Source organism: Mastomys coucha, unplaced genomic scaffold, assembly GCF_008632895.1.
Source record: "Mastomys coucha isolate ucsf_1 unplaced genomic scaffold, UCSF_Mcou_1 pScaffold15, whole genome shotgun sequence".
NCBI classification, from domain to species: Eukaryota; Metazoa; Chordata; class Mammalia; order Rodentia; family Muridae; genus Mastomys; species Mastomys coucha.
The window spans coordinates 36,964,508-36,981,089 of NW_022196897.1; the positions used below are offsets into that span (position 1 = coordinate 36,964,508).

The window sequence follows — 16,582 nt, forward strand, 5'->3', positions numbered from 1 at the left end:
GAGGAAAGGAGAGGAGAGAGGAGGAGAGAAGAAAGGAGAGGCGAGGGAAGGGGAGGGGAGGGGAGGGGAGGAAGGTTATATGAAACAGAACCACAGAGTGAGTTTGGAGAATTCAGCTTACAAGCCAGCAGGGTAGGATGAATCCTTAATCCTTCAAACTAAGGTTTGTTCATTTATGAATCCCTCCTGGGAACAGCCCTGAGACGGCTGCTGCAGAATAGATTTAGCTCATGAATCATTCCTATTGAAGAGGAGATTTCAAAGGCGCAGGGCTAAACTCTTCCTGGCTCTGTGCACTGATTGGAGCATGGGCTGGGATACTGGGGATCTCATTTCTGTTGTGTTGACTCTCTTTTGCCCATTTTGCAGAAGACAAAGCAGTTTGGAGACTGTGCAAATTAAACATGAGGTTCATTTGCCTCTTCTTCTCCATCAGGACTACTGCCCAACACATGGGTTACATTAGCTAGTTGTCTACGCACCTTGCTCCCTAAGTAGTACATTCCAGAAGATCTGGCCTTGGTGTGTCCATGGCCCCACTTTGGCCCCCCATTTTTCTCTCAAGGGCAACCGGGCTCTGATCTTGTAGGTACTAGTGAAATTGTAGTTGCATACAATCTCAGCCCCACTTCTGCTGAAGGTGAAGGATGGAGGACTGACAGAGAGGAGAGAGCGGGAGAGGGAGAGAGTGTTCCTTTGGGATCTCAAGAGGGAACCCATCAGTTTTTAGGTTTTGAAAAATGAGTAAGGTGTTATGTAACTTGAAAGAATACTTTACTATTTTAAATCACCGAACTATTAGGGAATGCTTACAAGAGTGAATTTTAAGCTTTTGGGATTAATTTATCATTGACAAAGTAAAGTATTTTGCTAAATGTCAGAAACTTAAAAACTGTAGACACTGAGAGAGACTGCCCTGCAGAGGAGGATGCCAGAGCAAAAGTGGGTGGTTGTAGCTGATGGGGAAAGACTGTGGTGGTCCTGTGCTGCTGTGGGGACACTTGAGCCTTTGGGGCCTTGAGCACACTCCTGAGGGACCTCAGAGGAGCTGGACTCCATACCGTTCTCATCTGACTTCCCCAGATTCTATCATCTATGCGTGTTTGTCAGTCATCATGAGTTACTTCTCTTTGTTGTGACCTCTGCCTGCAGCTGGAAGGAGTTGGCTGAACCTTTTCCATGTTACCCAGCCCCCATGCTGGATCCTGCTGCTCTGTGGGTGCTAAGAGGCTGGAGGAGGGTAGGGGTCTGTTAAACGGAAGCCAGGGGAAGGGGATTGCTGCAAGCTAAAGTTAGAGACTGTAGGAAACAGAAGTTCAAGACCCTGGAATGCAATTAAATAAGAAATGTTCTGCAGGCATTGTGTCTTCTAAAAGGAGGATTTTGTATATTCAGCATACACACAGAGATCTTTCAAAAGCATTCAGAAGGGATGTTAGCTCTCAAGTGAGCAGACGGTCACATTTTAAAGCATTCTTTTTTTAATTCCTCAATTTTCTGTCTGATATCCAGTGGTGTTGCCCTTATCTTCTATTAAACAAGAACAACACATAATCCTCCATAAAACTAGAAAGATTAGCTTCTCATGATACTGCATTTAAGGGGATTTTCAGGTAAAATAGGACTTACTGGGCAGTATTGGTCCTGAGGATGGTAGGCACCATCATGCAAGGTGGACTTCTCAGGAGAATATGCAGGTTGGTGGAGAGGATGTTGGGCGGCTGGCTGCAGACAGGCTGAGGGTGGGACTTGTCTTACCACTTGGTCTATTGTTTGGAAAGGATGATGCTTGGTCCCTGCACCCAGTGGCCCTCTTCAAGCATGCTGGAGACACCTTGTGCTTTTCTTTCTGTTTAGAGGGATGTCTGGAAGCCATAGGAATCCTGTAGTCGTTCCAGCCACCTTGAAAACCTGCCTAATGATTCTGAACAAAATAAAGAGTATATGGTGCTCAAATGTTGTTGGCTTCTTGCTTTACCATCTACAGTGTTTGAGGAAACTGGACATCAAGGAGGTCACTGGGCAGAGAGCACAGAGTCTTGAGTGGCCAGTGGACCATGTCCTGGTTTTCCTTCTGGATTTGCTCCTGGAAGGCTGTATTCAGTTGAAAAAGTTTCTGGAGAGAGTTGTACAGAGCACAGCTGTCAAGTGTCCTATTTAGTCCCTCAGAGGAGTGATAGGCAGCAGCCCACCTCTCTCTACTGTGTCTCTCCTCTCTTAGCCCTGAGCCATACTACACTTTGGCTGTCTCTGATAGGGCATGCTTGCTCTCAGTTCCTGTTTTTACTGCTGCCAGCTTAGCCCTGCTGTCCACAGCCTCTGCCCAGTCTAGATCTCAATCATCCTGCACACTCTGGGGCTCCTAAGGAATCCATCTACTGCCTCAGCTGGAAGGGCCTTCATGGTCCCTGAATTCACCCTTTTTCGTAGCCTGTGACCACATTGTATCTGTGTATGTATGTTTCATCTGGAAGCAGTATGATCTTTACACACACACTCACACCTGCACATACCTTCACACACCTGCACACACAGACACACACACATGCACACACACACACACGCACCCCCACCCCCCATACACGCACGCATGTGAGCACACACACATGAGCACGCACACACAGACACACAGACACACGCACCCACACCACCCCATATGCGCACACACATGAACACACACATGCACGAACACTCACACGCACGCACACACACACACTCACACACACATGCTTGTGTACATACACAGAAAGGCATTTGTATATATTATACATTCACTTTCCATATATGTCACACACAGGCATTTTACATGTATCACATACATCTCCCACGTACATTATTTAGACACAGATACATCTACTTATGCAGGAATATTCCACATGTTTAAATATATGCAAAACACATTCCATATATGTCACACAGAGCATATATTGTTCAGACATCCTCTATATGCATGCATCACACACAAATACATTATATATACATAGATATACACACACACATACATACACACACATACAACTCTTTTCACACTGTCACACAACAGACACATATCTCATATATATCACACCCTCCCCTATATCACACATATGTTCCACATGTCCATATATGTTTGCCATAGCAAATGTATATACTATTTAATACCACACACATACTCCCTGCCCCAGGTTATTTTGGCAGGCTAATTTTATATCAGGAATCAATAAAAGATGATCTGTTGGAAGAGAACCATCTAGGAAAGAAATTTGAGTAAAGTATAAATGGCTTTTAGATTACCAGTTATACTGTGGTTTTGGGTCACAGAGAAGAAGCTGTCATGGATGATCATGGATTAGGTTTTGTTGAAAAGACTTGATTGGCTGAGTGGGTAGTAAAATTTAACTGGAAGAAAATCTGTCTTTTAATCCTAGGGATTCTCTTTCTTTCTTCCTTTCTTCCTTCCTTCTTTCCCTCCCTCCCTCCTTCCTTCCTTCCTTCCTTCCTTCCTTCCTTTCTCTTCTTTTCTTTTCTTTTTCTTTTCTTTCTTTTTTTTTTTTTAAAGAATCCTAGGGATTCTTTTGCCAGTAGTTTCTGCATGTAGAGCTTGTGGCTGTGATCTGTTTAGCTTGTGTTTATGATGACCTATGTGATTTAAATGTGATCAGGATTGAAACTCTGAAGCTCAGCTATTTGGTGCTGTTTTCCTAAGACACCATAAGGCAGCAGCCTGGAGTAGGGCTTATAACTTCCTAGGTCAAGTGGGCCCCACTCCAGCTCAGTGAGGACCTGTGGGGAGCTGAAAGTTATACACTAACATGTATTGAGTCCTTCCTGAGGCTGGGAACACTTCATATATTCTATTGAGCTCTGCACTAATTCTATGCAGTAACCCCTGAGAGTTAGGCCAACCCTATTTTTAGTGTGTCTAGAACCAAACTAAAACACAATGTAAATACATCATTTGATTTATTGTTCTTGATAGATGAGGGCAGCATGCCAAAAGAGCCAGATGAGAGAGTAGCCAGGCATATCTGAATTCTGCATTCCTATTGCTTATAGTAGAGTAGGGAGTCAGGGGTCAGATGTGCTGAGAAATTGAGATACCAAGTGCTTGGTGGCACATCTTTAATGCCTCTGTCCATGTGGGTTTTTGCTCTTGCAAACTCAAATGTTGACTTAGAAGTTCCTTTTAGGAGAGCACTGTGTGATGAATACCTGGAGGAAAAAGAGGATTAATCGAGGGGAAAAAAAGGTGGCTTTCAGGGCACTGGGCAGATGTGGACCAGGTGTCTGTGAGAATCTGTGAAGGCTGCTGACTGGGCAGATGTGGACCAGGTGTCTGTGAGAATCTGTAAAGGTTTCTGGGCATCCCTGAGGACTGAGGAGAAAACTGGCTTTTGTGTTACTATTTCTAGAGTTTTGTAACTTCCTAAAAGTCTAAAATCTCCTTCAGGTACCCCATCCCTGTAGATCTCTAGGCTGTGTTCGTGGCATATAGGTTGTTTAACACTTGGGAGAGGACTTGAATACTCATTTCACTGTAAGATTCAGAGAAGATCCTGTGGAGTTGTGTACTTAAGCTCCCACCAAGGCCAGGGCTTTAAGTACTTCAGGATCCCTTTAGTGGGAATTGTTGGATATTATCTCTTCCATTCCCTCCCATAGGTCATCTACATCTCAATACTCAAGGCATCTCTTGACAACCCTCATAGATAGAAAAAGAAATTCTGGGCATAAAAGTGTATTTAGTTATGTTCAAAAGAGTATTTATCCCTCCATCTGGTAATAAAAGTGGGAAAAAGGAATGTAAGAATACCCTTCAAGTCAATTTAAGTATTAAAAGGAGTAAAAACATATTTAGAACAGTTCAGTCAGAGATTATAGATTTCAAAAAGAGATCAATGGAATGGATTTTCTTGGCTAGTCTGTAAAATGATCCTGAAGAAGGTATTTTTGAGAGTAAGGATTTTAGAAAATCTTAAACAATGGTTGAATCTATCCATTCTCAAGCAGATTTTATTTGGGATTAGCTTATTTTGACTTGTTTTCTGGCCAGTCTCTAACTATTACAGGTTAAACTAAGGCATGCTTATTTGCCTCCTGTCTTCTTCCTCCCATGGTTTCACTGCTTCTGTGTGTGTGGATTCACACAGGAGGAGAGATGGTCCCTGCCTCCACTTCCCTCACATAGCCAGGATAGCCCTCTGCTGGAAACAGAGGGGAGCTCCACAGGGAACCAACAGCCTCTGTGTGTGTGTGTGTGTGTGTGTGTGTGTGTGTGTGTGTGTGTGTGCTCGAGTGCGTTCTTCCTGTTTTGTAGGTTCTGCTTAAGAAGCCCTGGGCTAAGCCAGGACTTAGGCCCATTTCTAGCCTTCTCTACCAATCGTTCTAAAAACTTCTGTTTGTTGTACAGAAACAAAGAAAACATGACCCACAAAATCAACTTGGATTTTACAGATTAAATGACAGTGTTTGGAAAAGGCAGACACCCCTGCTCCTCTCCTCTGTGTTCGCAGCACTCCTTTGATTGCTCTGTGTCTTCTGCTCATAGGGAAAGTTGCATGATCCTCAGCTCATGGGTATCATACCGAGGATCGCACATGATATTTTTGATCACATCTATTCCATGGATGAGAACCTGGAGTTTCATATCAAGGTGAGTACTTTTTACTAAGAACAAGACAGGCCACTCGGCCCCAAGTCATATTACTCAGTATTTCTCCGTTTATATAGATATACAAGATGGTTTCTTTTAATTCAAGTGTCATTCTGTTGGAAACAGACCCTATGGTTAATAATTTTGGTCAATACTAAGCATTTGGATTGGTTTGCTTGAAATAGGAACATTAAAAACATACAAGCCCCCTTTAGGATGGAATCATCCTACCCATTGCCTGGATTCTCCCCTTTTCCCTATGCGTTTCTGTGTGTGGGTCAGGACACTATTCCCCAATGTGAGTTCCCTGGAACATAATCCCCAATGTGTTACCCATAGGGAGGATGCCAGAGAAAAGCATTATATGGCCAAATAAACTTGGAAAATAGTTTTTTGACCAGGGTTAAACTTACCACCAGTTCAAATGCTGTCGTGAATAGTGTGGCTCTCAGAAGCAATGCACACCCCTGCTGTCTTGAGTAGTGTGGCTCTCAGAAGCAATGCACACCCCTACTCCCTTGGTAATGACACACTCATCCCTCTCTGGGAAGTGTTGGCAGGGAATTCGCCGGCCTTTTTTCTCTTCCTCTTTGCTATTATTTTATTTTAACCCAGAAATGCTAATCTTGCTTAAATTTGAGTTGAAAGGGAGACCTCTACTCTATTATTATTTCTGTTGAATTATAAAATTTGAACTTCTTTGTAAATTCCAGAAGGCTACTTGTTTAAACAAAGAGACGTGTCATAACGAGACTGTGCGGCAGTGTACAGCAGGCTGTGGAGATTAGAGAATTACAGCCTTGGATTTTCCTTTGTTTGTAAATTAAAAAAATGAGATATAGTTCATATGGCATAAAATCCATCCTTTAAAAATACATTTTTGTGGAGCTTAGATTATTTCCCAAACTGTATCATCATTGTTCTTATGTAACTCTTTAATATTTCCACCACCCCAAAACACACTACCTGTACCCCTACTCTTCTCTATTTTCACTTGCCTTTTTATTCTAAATTTCGCTCTCTGTTTTGTTGAGTGTGGTCTTGGGCAGGATGGCAGCCCTTTGATGAATGTTCTGTGTTTCCAATCCTATCTTCTCCTAGGGAGGGGATGGCTGGCCAGTCTAGAGCAGTCCTAGCCTTGCTTCTGTGTCCCCCAGATACATACAATGTCTGCTTCTCCATCTTTGTGCCTAGAGGGGCTGAAGGGCAGGGAGGAGAGAGGCTGTTCTAAGAAGGCAGGGTAGCTCAGTGGAGAGGCTGTCCTGAAGACCTGAACCTTGGCACACGGGACCCAGTGGGTTAGTAATGAGGAAGCAGAAGTTCAGGCACAGACAGATGCTTCAAGTTACAGCCCTAGCACCAACTGATACTTGGTACCTTTTCATTGTATTAGGCCTCTTGCTGGCCTGGCTACATGGCTCAGTGGGTAAAGGCATTTGCTGCTAAGCTTGACAATCCAAGTTTAATCCTTGAGCACCACATGTGGAAGGGGAGAACTTCCTCCTACAAATTTTCCCCACATGTGCACCTTCCCACACAAAATAAATAAATGCAGCAATCAAAAAAATTTAAACCTCCCCTTATTTATTTCTCCAATAAGCTGTTCCTAAATTTACACTTCAAAAAGCCATTGCTGTTTTTTGCACAATTACGAGCTACACCCAGCACACCGTGGTCTCCTCCTTGCTGAAAGCTTTCTTCTCTGAGCCTAGCCAGGCTTCCTTATGTATGTCTGGGGATACGGAGCGTGTTGCTTTGATGGGATCAAGATTTAGAAGCTTAGTACTCCTTTAAGGCTGTTTATGCTGACACACTTTAAACTACTGTAGAGGTCTTAAGTGATAATCCTGAGTAAGATGTTAAACCAATTACTTCCCTGGAAATAGTGTCTTGTGTCAGAATCTTATTACGATTAAGAATGGCTCTGGCTTGAAGTGGTGGGGGGAGGGAGGGAGAATATTCCTTCAGTCTCTAGAATCAAATCTTATCGTGCAGGCTCCCATTATGCATTCTCAGTTAAACTTGCTTTTCTATTAATAAGAATTGTAAGTGGACAAGTTAGTTGTGTGGTCTCTGCATTCTGAACTTACATGCTAATATGCTAAACTGAAAGGGTCTGTCTGGTTAAGGCAATATTAATATTAATTCTTAACCGCCCCCCCAAAAGCTAAAGCTTGAGAATAATTATTTAGAAGGCTTCCTTTCCCTTCCACAGTCTAATTATCTTTTGTTTGGTTTTGATTTTTGAAAAGAATATCTTCTGTAGCGCCTGCTGGCCTTAGATTCACAACAATCCTCTCACTCAGCCTTCTAATCTGGGATCATGGGCATAGCTACCACACCTAGCCAATCGTCTTTATTAAGCCACATTTGTTCCCAATACTTCACAGACCCCACACCTGGTGGCTTCATCAGTATCTTCTCAGGTATCTGTCTGAGCTCCTGTAATTCCAAGCATCCTTAGCCTCGCCTTGTTTCCTTCATGCTAATGTGTAAGCTGTGTTCCCGTGGATCTGACGAGGCTGTGGCATCATGCAATTGGGTAAAGTCTACTATGTTTGACCATCACTTGTTTAGGATACTTTCTCTTATGGCTATTACCACACATGGATATTTGCTTGGTATTCAGCTAAGGTTAAACTTGGGTCCTCTTGTAAGAGGCTAGCTAGCAGCCGGCATAAGAAATACCGGGGACCAGAGGAGTCAGAAGTGTAGAGGTAGAGAATAGTCCATGGTTGACATATGGGTAGGTCACAATGGCCAAGCCAGAGGGAACACACGAGGGGGTCTGTGGCTCTGTGCTCAGGACTCTGACCTTTCCCTTGGTGTCCCCTCTTCTCAGCCACAGTGAAAGCTTTCATGAGTTTGATAGTGATGTTTTTAAAATGTGGTATGATATTTCTCTTTCAATTTCAATTTGTCTTTAACTAGGTTTCCTATTTTGAGATCTACTTGGACAAAATAAGGGACTTGCTTGATGGTAAGTTCCACCTGAATGGGCTGTGTTTGCTCTTTAGTTGAAGATCAGGGGCCTTGAGATGAGTTAGCATGCTTCTGCCTGGACAGCTGATGAAAATTTAGAGCAATGTTTGCCTTCAGGCTGTGTGCTCTTCCCAGCCACAGCTTAAACTTGCTTCTTTTTTTAACCATAGCTGTTCTTCTTGGAGCACGGGGTTTTTAACTTCCCTTTTCCTTCTTTGCACGCCATCATTTTCACCACCACAGTGTCCAAGACCAACTTGGCTGTTCATGAAGACAAAAACAGAGTCCCCTATGTAAAGGTATGCAAAGACTTGGAACAATGCAGCTAACTTCTCTCTGGTCACTGTCCAAATACTACATGAGATGCTAGAAAGAGAATATCCAAAAGGCATAATTATCTATAATATTGATATGGCCATAAAAATCAATATTTAGTTTCTTCAACTGTAGTTTTCCTATATGCAAATTATTATTATTATTATTATTATTATTATTATTATTATCATCATCATCATCACTATCATCACCATTGTTATTATTATTTGCTGGGAATCTAATCCAGTGTTTCATGTATAAGCTATGAGCTATTATACCCAGCCCTCTTTATGAAATCTATTATTTAAATTTTAATATTTAGTATTTAAAAGAGGTTTTGGGATTGAATGCAATGGTATATGCTGTGCACCTCACAGAAATCTATTGTAGCATTGTCTACTGTGTGATGGCTGAAATGGTGAATGATGGAGGGTGAGGCAGTACATCCTCATTTCTTCCCCTCTCATAGATCTTCTTCTTTTAATTTCTGCCTCCTGAAAGCATTGCTTTAGGGTATGAGCATGAGCTTAAAAAGCATTTCCTCCAGCTTTACATCTGGCTTTCCCAGGGCTAGCTCATAATTCTCTTTAATGTAGAATCCAAGCCCCAGGCAAGGGGGAATCCTGTTGGTCAGCATCACAGCCTTTCTGTTTAGCTGTACCTTTAGGGGAGAAAGGATGCTTAGCTGCTTTGAGATGCTGTTGCTTTGCAACCACTGTAATGGCTGACCTGACCAGCCTTTGACTCTTGCAGGGGTGCACTGAGAGGTTTGTGTCAAGCCCGGAGGAGGTCATGGATGTGATCGATGAGGGCAAAGCAAATCGACATGTGGCTGTGACAAGTAAGTGTGGGGGGGTGATGTCTATGCTGTCACATAGCATAGCGATATCCACCCTCTTTACAGGATGGCTGGGTGATGAGGATGTGGGGGAAGGTAGCAGAGAGCAGTGAACCAGCAGACCCCAGCCCCTGTGCTGCACTCTGAGGTCTTGAAGCATTGCCTGAGATTCCTTGGGTTCTGATAAAAGGCTTAGAAAGCAAATCCAAGCTAATCAATTCATGTCAAACACAAGGAAAAACAGTTGGAAGTCTACCTCTGTAGAGGGCAGCTTCCAAGAAGTCCTTGCAGCATGTCTCACAGCAGGCACACTTATATGCGCTAATGTGCCAGGTAGCTTTTGCCCAGGTGTCTCATCCCAGGGAGTTGTATGTATATATCAGAGCGGCAGAGGCTCCTTAAAGAGACTAGTGCTGTCTTTTTCAGAGGGATGTGGACAAAGGAGTGTAAGTTTATACAGAGCTGAAGGATCTAAGAATTTCAAGTTCAGAAGAGAAAAAAAAAATCAGGAGAGGATGTGTGGGCAGTGAATTCATTGATGCTCTGGGTTCTGATGTTGAGGAAGATACAATGCACTGCTGACCAACTGTCACTGGTACACAGGCTTGACCAACTGTCAGGACTCTAAGCCTGGCAGCTGGGTACACAGGCTTGACCAACTGTCAGGACGCTAAGCCTGGCAGCTGCCCCAGGTGAAGCCTGATGTCAAGGAAGGGAGTGAAGGTACTGTATAGAAGAGATTCAAGCAGTTAGTTGGTGACTGGTCTAGACCTTTCTAAGAGCTGGTCTAAGGCTCCTATGTGGACGGGCTCCAGTTCTGTGATTCAGAACTGGAATTCTTAGCCTCTTCTTTACCCCACAGCTTGTGAAATGACGATCATGTACGCGGCAGTTTTCAGAGCTGACCTAGGCTTGCTCACAGTGTAGGAAACACTGCTTCTTGGTGTTCTGCCCGAAACTCGCATGTACACAACAAAACTTTATTGCTGCGTTTCTTAAGCCGCCAGTCATGAATTATGCACAGTGTACCAGAACTGGCTGCCAACTTCAGAGCTGGAATCTAGAATGTTAGTAGTGACCTTATCATTCTGTCAAGTTTTTTTCCACATTATTTGTGTGTGTGTGTGTGTGTGTGCATTCACTAGAGTGCATGCTCACGTGTGCATGCATGCTGTGTAGATGTGTACATGGAAGCTAGGGAGAACCCACTCCTGAAGGTTTTCCTCTAATATGTGGAAATTGAACTCGGATGTCAGGCTTGACAGTGAGTGTCTTTACCCATTGAGTCATCTTACCAGCTCTGGTTTCTATTTTAGTGTGGTAAGTATATTTAACAGTGCTCTGTTGCTAAGTCCACTTGCATTGTGGGCTACATCTCACCATCTCACTGTGTGTGTCTCCACAGTGCTCCATCTTCCCCAGCTGAGACCTGAGCTCAGGGACCTTTGCAGCAGGTGCTTCATGGGCTGTCCTGTCTCCCAGCTCCAGCTTTAATTTTTAAGATCAGTTTGACTATTCCAAATGTTGTGTGATTTTGTAGATTTTTAAAAGTTTAGGATAGATGCTTTTTATTTCTGTAGATAGTATCATTGAGATTTTGATAGTCATATTTGGCTAGATTATTTTGGCAACAAATTTACATCTGTTTTTTGTTTTTTTTTTGTTTTTTCGTTTTTTTTGTTTGTTTTTGTTTTTTCGAGACAGGGTTTCTCTGTGTAGCCGTGGCTGTCCTAGAACTCACTCTGTAGACCAGGCTGGCCTCCAACTCAGAAATCTGCCTGCCTCTGTCTCCCAAGTGCTGGGATTAAAGGCGTGTGCCACCACCACCCTGCCTGTTTTTTTTTTTTTTTTTTTTTTTTTTTTTTAAATGTGTATGAATGTCTGTAAGCAGGATCACATGTGGGCTGGCCCATGTTCATGTGTGCATATTTTGTGTGCCTGTGTATAAATGTCTGTAGATCTGAAGTTGATATTGTATATCTCTTTGGCTCGATCTTCATATTTTATTTTTATTGAGGCAAACTCTTTACGGACACAGTACTTAACAGTTTCAGCTAACCCAGCTAGCTCTGAGCCCCCTCTGTTTCTGCCTCTCCAGTACCAGGATTACAGATAATTGCCATGCCTGACCAGCTTTTAAATGGGTTCTGGGATTCCAAACGCCAGTCCTCATGCTTGCTCAGCAAGCTTTATCTATTAAAGCCATTTCTTCAGCCCCAATTTTGATATCTTAACAGCATTTAATCTTCTAATAAGTGATCATGGGTTATGTTTCCTGTTCATCTCTATCTGCTTTAATATCTTTAAGTGACATTTTGTAACTTTTGTCATAAAATCTGTCATTTTCTTTAAGTTTATTCCTATTTTATCCTTTCTATTGCTAATGTGAATAGATTGTTTTCTTAATTTTTTTTTTTTAGGTCAGGAATGGAAACGTAAATGGTTTTTACAAATTGATTTTTTTCTAGCATGTAGCACTGCTAAATTTATTTACTTGTGATTTTTTAAAGTGGGATCTTCAGAGTTTTTAAGGAACAATCTGGTGAGGTGCTTTCTTTCTTGTTTTTGTTTTTTTTTGTGTGTTTTTCGAGACAGGGTTTCTCTATGTAGCCCTGGCTGTCCTGGAACTCTGTAGACCAGGCTGGTCTCAAACTCAGGAATCCGACTGCCTCTGCCTCCCAAGTGCTGGGATTAAAGGCGTGTGCCACCACTGCCTGGCTGGTGAGATGCTTTCTGAGGCCTGGTGAAAGTTGACTGTGACACTCACTGGGTTCTGCTGAAAGGGGAAGCACTTCCCTTTGTCTCCTGACCGTTTAATCTGGGAGGCCAATGCATATGTAACATGGGTCATAGAGGAATGTGTCTTAATCTTCCTTGAAGGAAGCGTGTGGTAGGTCTGGGAAGCTCAGGCTACACACATGGGTGGGACAGACTGGATCAGGCACTACACTGTAGTAAAGTTCCTGGACTTCCACAGGAACAGCAAGGAAGCTGTGAGCTTCTTGGTGGTTGAGACAGAGTAGGGTATGGGACATGGGGCTTCTGGCAGACCCTGAGAGTCTGTTAACTTAAAGTGCTGAACAAGAATGTTAGGTGAATTCCTTTGTTACTTGAAGGCATTGTAAATCTGTCCTCGCTACAATGAGTGGGGTTTTTGTTTTTGTTTTGTTTCTTTTTAAAAGAAGAAACAGTGGCCTCAGATACATCCCCAAATTGGCTTCACTGACTGCAGAGAGCTGCAGCGGGGTGACATGATTGGCTGTGTTTTAAAGACTAGGTTTGCTACCTGTGCTTCAGTGCCCTCTGCAGATCAGAAAACCATTTTCCTTTTCAGACATGAATGAACACAGCTCTAGGAGTCACAGTATCTTCCTGATTAACATTAAGCAAGAGAATGTGGAGACTGAAAAAAAACTCAGCGGGAAGCTGTATTTGGTTGATTTGGCTGGGAGTGAAAAGGTAATTGGTTCTTATTTATATTATCTATAATTTCCCTCTGTTATTTGTTCAAGTGTACAGTTGTATAAGTTTTGTGTCTTTTACTTCCTAGTTTAGAGGTTTAAAACATCGAGGCCTGGTACTGTCTGGTTTCTTTGCGGTCTCATGTCCCGTAGGCTGAGTGAGAGTGTCCAGTTCCTGTCAGAGGCATGTGCACCAGAGGCTCAGATTCATTTATGCTTTGTAACCTATGGCATTAAGCAGGTGTTAGTATGACTTAGCCTGGCAAGGCAGCTGCACAAAAGCGGGATGGGGGCCCTGAGGATGGATGGAGCCATCTGTTGTATGGATCGGTTGGCCCTGCTTCTGCACCATTGCCTTGCTGAGGGAAGGTCTGGAACCTGCGCTCTGCTGATGTTCCTATCCAATGGCAGTGTGTTTGAAGTAACAGGTCTCATATGAGAGGCATTGGGTCCTCTGGGTTGGGAAGTCTTCTTTGGTTTTGTTATGATCCTCTCTCCATTACCTGTGCTCTGTTCTATGCTCCCATGCACTGGCTAAGACCACACCCAGAATCACTACTCTTTCCACACCAACCCCTTTCCTCAGAACCAGGGGATGCTCCCGCGGCCACACTCTGGCAGGGCACAACCTCTGCATCATAGAGCCAGCACACATGCACAATTCCTATTTCTGCCATCATCAGTGACATCAGCTGGGTGTCCTCATCAGGGCAGGCCCTGAAGCTCTGTCAGTCTCCCTAGCTGTACAGGTGATTACCACTGATTGCCTCACACTGCTAAGTTCCTGAACCCTAACTATGGCTACAGACCTCCCCGTAAGTCATGGTGTTTGAATTGTCCTCTATACTTGGCTGGACACCTCAAATGTTATGTGTGTCGGCTGGCCACACTCTCAGCCACTCATCAGGATGAAGGGAGCACATTGTCCAGATCTAGACTGACTGCTGACTGGACTGCCATGCTGGGTACAGGCCCATTCAGAGAGCCATGTGCCGATGAGTTATTTAGGGCTGAAATATACCTGACAACTGCCTCCCACTGGCAGTTGCTGCTTTTTGTTAAAGGTTCTAATGAGGTGTTTCCAGCATCCCTGCTTGTTTTGTTTTGTTTTTTTTTTCCTTCATGTTGCTCTTCCTGGATGAGTCCATATGAATGTACTGTCTTGAGAACAGAGCTCTGGGCTTTCGATCCTATCATCCCAAAGGGCCATCCTTCTCTTAGGGTGCCTTCTCTTAGGATGCCTTCTCTTAGGGAGCCTTCTCTGGGGCTCATTGTCCTTGCCTGCCAAGGAAGGTGATGGATGGTCCCTGCTTTGAATATTTCATGGAGTTAAGATGCTCAAATTAGAGATCATCTAAAAATGCCTGTAATAGACTGCTAATTTTTGTGGCCCATTAGCCCATGATGTCTCTGTCTACAGGTAGGGTGCCCTCCACAGTTTGGGTGCAAAAGAAGCCTGGACTATTTTCAGAACCTTGCTCCTGGATGACATTCCCCTCTGTTGTTAGTGGGTGAGGGGAGTCTCCTTTACATATATTTGAATCCATTGTTGTTCTAAGTTATTTCTCCTCTTTCCATTTTTCTTTTCCATTTTTTTTCTTTTTTAGAGAGCAGCTGTTCACCCTGCTTTTATTCAGACAGCCAGGACAAATCTTACTGAATCCTTTTCCCTCCTTTAGAAAAATTGGCAGCATTTGTAAACCTCTCTATCTAGATTAAATGCTATAAATGTGAAATTATCTGTACTAACTCAGTGGAGGAGGCACTGTATATGGTGAGCTATAGAAGAAAACCCAAATTTATAAATTTATAGTGTTACACACACGTCCATGCCTTTTCATGTCTCCACAAGCCTTTTGCATTTTAGACACCCCTTCTTTCCTTTCTTTGTTCCCCACTCCCTCCTTCCATGCTATGGAAAAAAAGTAGAGAAGGAATACTTGGAACACCTGTCCCCATTCTTCAGTCTTTTGCCTGAAATTGGGGCTCATAAATGTCTTCCTCACTGTGCCATACCAGACCCCATGTAACTGGGAGGCTATGGTTTAGTCCCCCAGGGCCTAGCTCACTGTAGTGACAGCGCTTCTGGAGCCTGCTTTTCCTGGATGGATGTCCCCCAGGGAAGTCTCTACAGTTCTCCCACTTGAGCCATTCCAGCCATTCCACTAAAACCCAATTGAGAGGAAAATGACAGCGAGGAAGATCAGATCGTCAGCTTCCCTGCTCCAGAGACTGCTGGGCCGTTCTTACTCACCTTCATTCCCTGCTTCCCTAAAGGGCCTGCCTGCTGCCCCTCTGTGGGCTCCGATTTTCTGCTCTGTGCTCACATGTTCCTCACTGCCTTTTCTGTCCCTTGGTAGGTCAGCAAAACTGGTGCTGAGGGAGCTGTTCTTGATGAAGCTAAAAATATCAACAAGTCTTTGTCTGCTCTTGGAAATGTGATCTCTGCCTTGGCAGAAGGGACAGTAAGTAATCCTGTCACCATCTATTAAATAGTATTATGGGAAGCTGCCTTTGGGATTTGTGTATTCTTATTGGGATGGATTGCCACACATCCCAGACACTCATTTATTTTCCTCTTTGGAAGAGGGATTCCTGGCTGGAGTGCCTGTCACTGGGAGCTCCACTCCACTAGGAAGTATGAATGGTGTTGTTAGCTTCCTATGACATGGGTCATAGAATTGACAGTCTTTGGCAAGATCCGAAGACCTGGCTCTAAATCCTCTTTCCATGTGTTTCTAAGTTTGGCCAGCTTGCTTCTGTAGTTTTTCTTTGAATGGATTGTCAAAACCAATACTCTTTCTTTTCTTAAATAGAAAACACATGTACCATATCGGGACAGCAAGATGACTCGGATTCTCCAGGACTCTCTGGGTGGGAACTGTAGGACTACCATTGTCATTTGCTGTTCTCCTTCAGTCTTCAATGAAGCTGAGACCAAGTCCACGCTGATGTTTGGACAGAGGTACGTGTGGGGGTCTCAGAACCCATGCTCTGAGCTAGGTAATGGATCATAGGCATGAATGGCTTGGAGCAACGGTTAAAGGGGCCAATAATTATTCAGTTGCATCTAGCAGGTGACCTGTAAACTTGAGGCATTACTTAGGGAGGTAGCAGGGATTGTGTTTTCAGAAGTGGTCAGGAGTGTGCCTGTGAGAATGATGTTGAACAAAGCAAAACAAAACAAACACCCAACTCATTGGTGCAGCTACGCTTGTTCTGTGTGGACTCAAAGCCTAACCTTTAGCGCTATAGGATTTCACATGTGTAAATCTCAAGACTGATAAGCCCTTTTAACTCCAGTATTTGGAACTTGAAATCCATTGCAAAGTTATTCATAAAAACAACTAAAAA

General features: G+C 43.5%; 1 protein-coding gene across 1 annotated transcript in view; it reads left to right on the top strand.

Annotated features, from left to right (window-relative positions):
- Kif5c (kinesin family member 5C) overlaps positions 1-16,582 on the top strand; it is a 161,767-nt gene that overhangs the window by 68,733 nt on the left and 76,452 nt on the right. Inside the window, exons 4-10 of the mRNA XM_031370185.1 lie at positions 5,528-5,632; positions 8,564-8,612; positions 8,858-8,913; positions 9,683-9,770; positions 13,102-13,226; positions 15,589-15,693; positions 16,045-16,193. Coding sequence (XP_031226045.1) covers positions 5,528-5,632; positions 8,564-8,612; positions 8,858-8,913; positions 9,683-9,770; positions 13,102-13,226; positions 15,589-15,693; positions 16,045-16,193 — 677 coding nt within the window. The remainder of the gene's footprint in view (positions 1-5,527; positions 5,633-8,563; positions 8,613-8,857; positions 8,914-9,682; positions 9,771-13,101; positions 13,227-15,588; positions 15,694-16,044; positions 16,194-16,582) is intronic.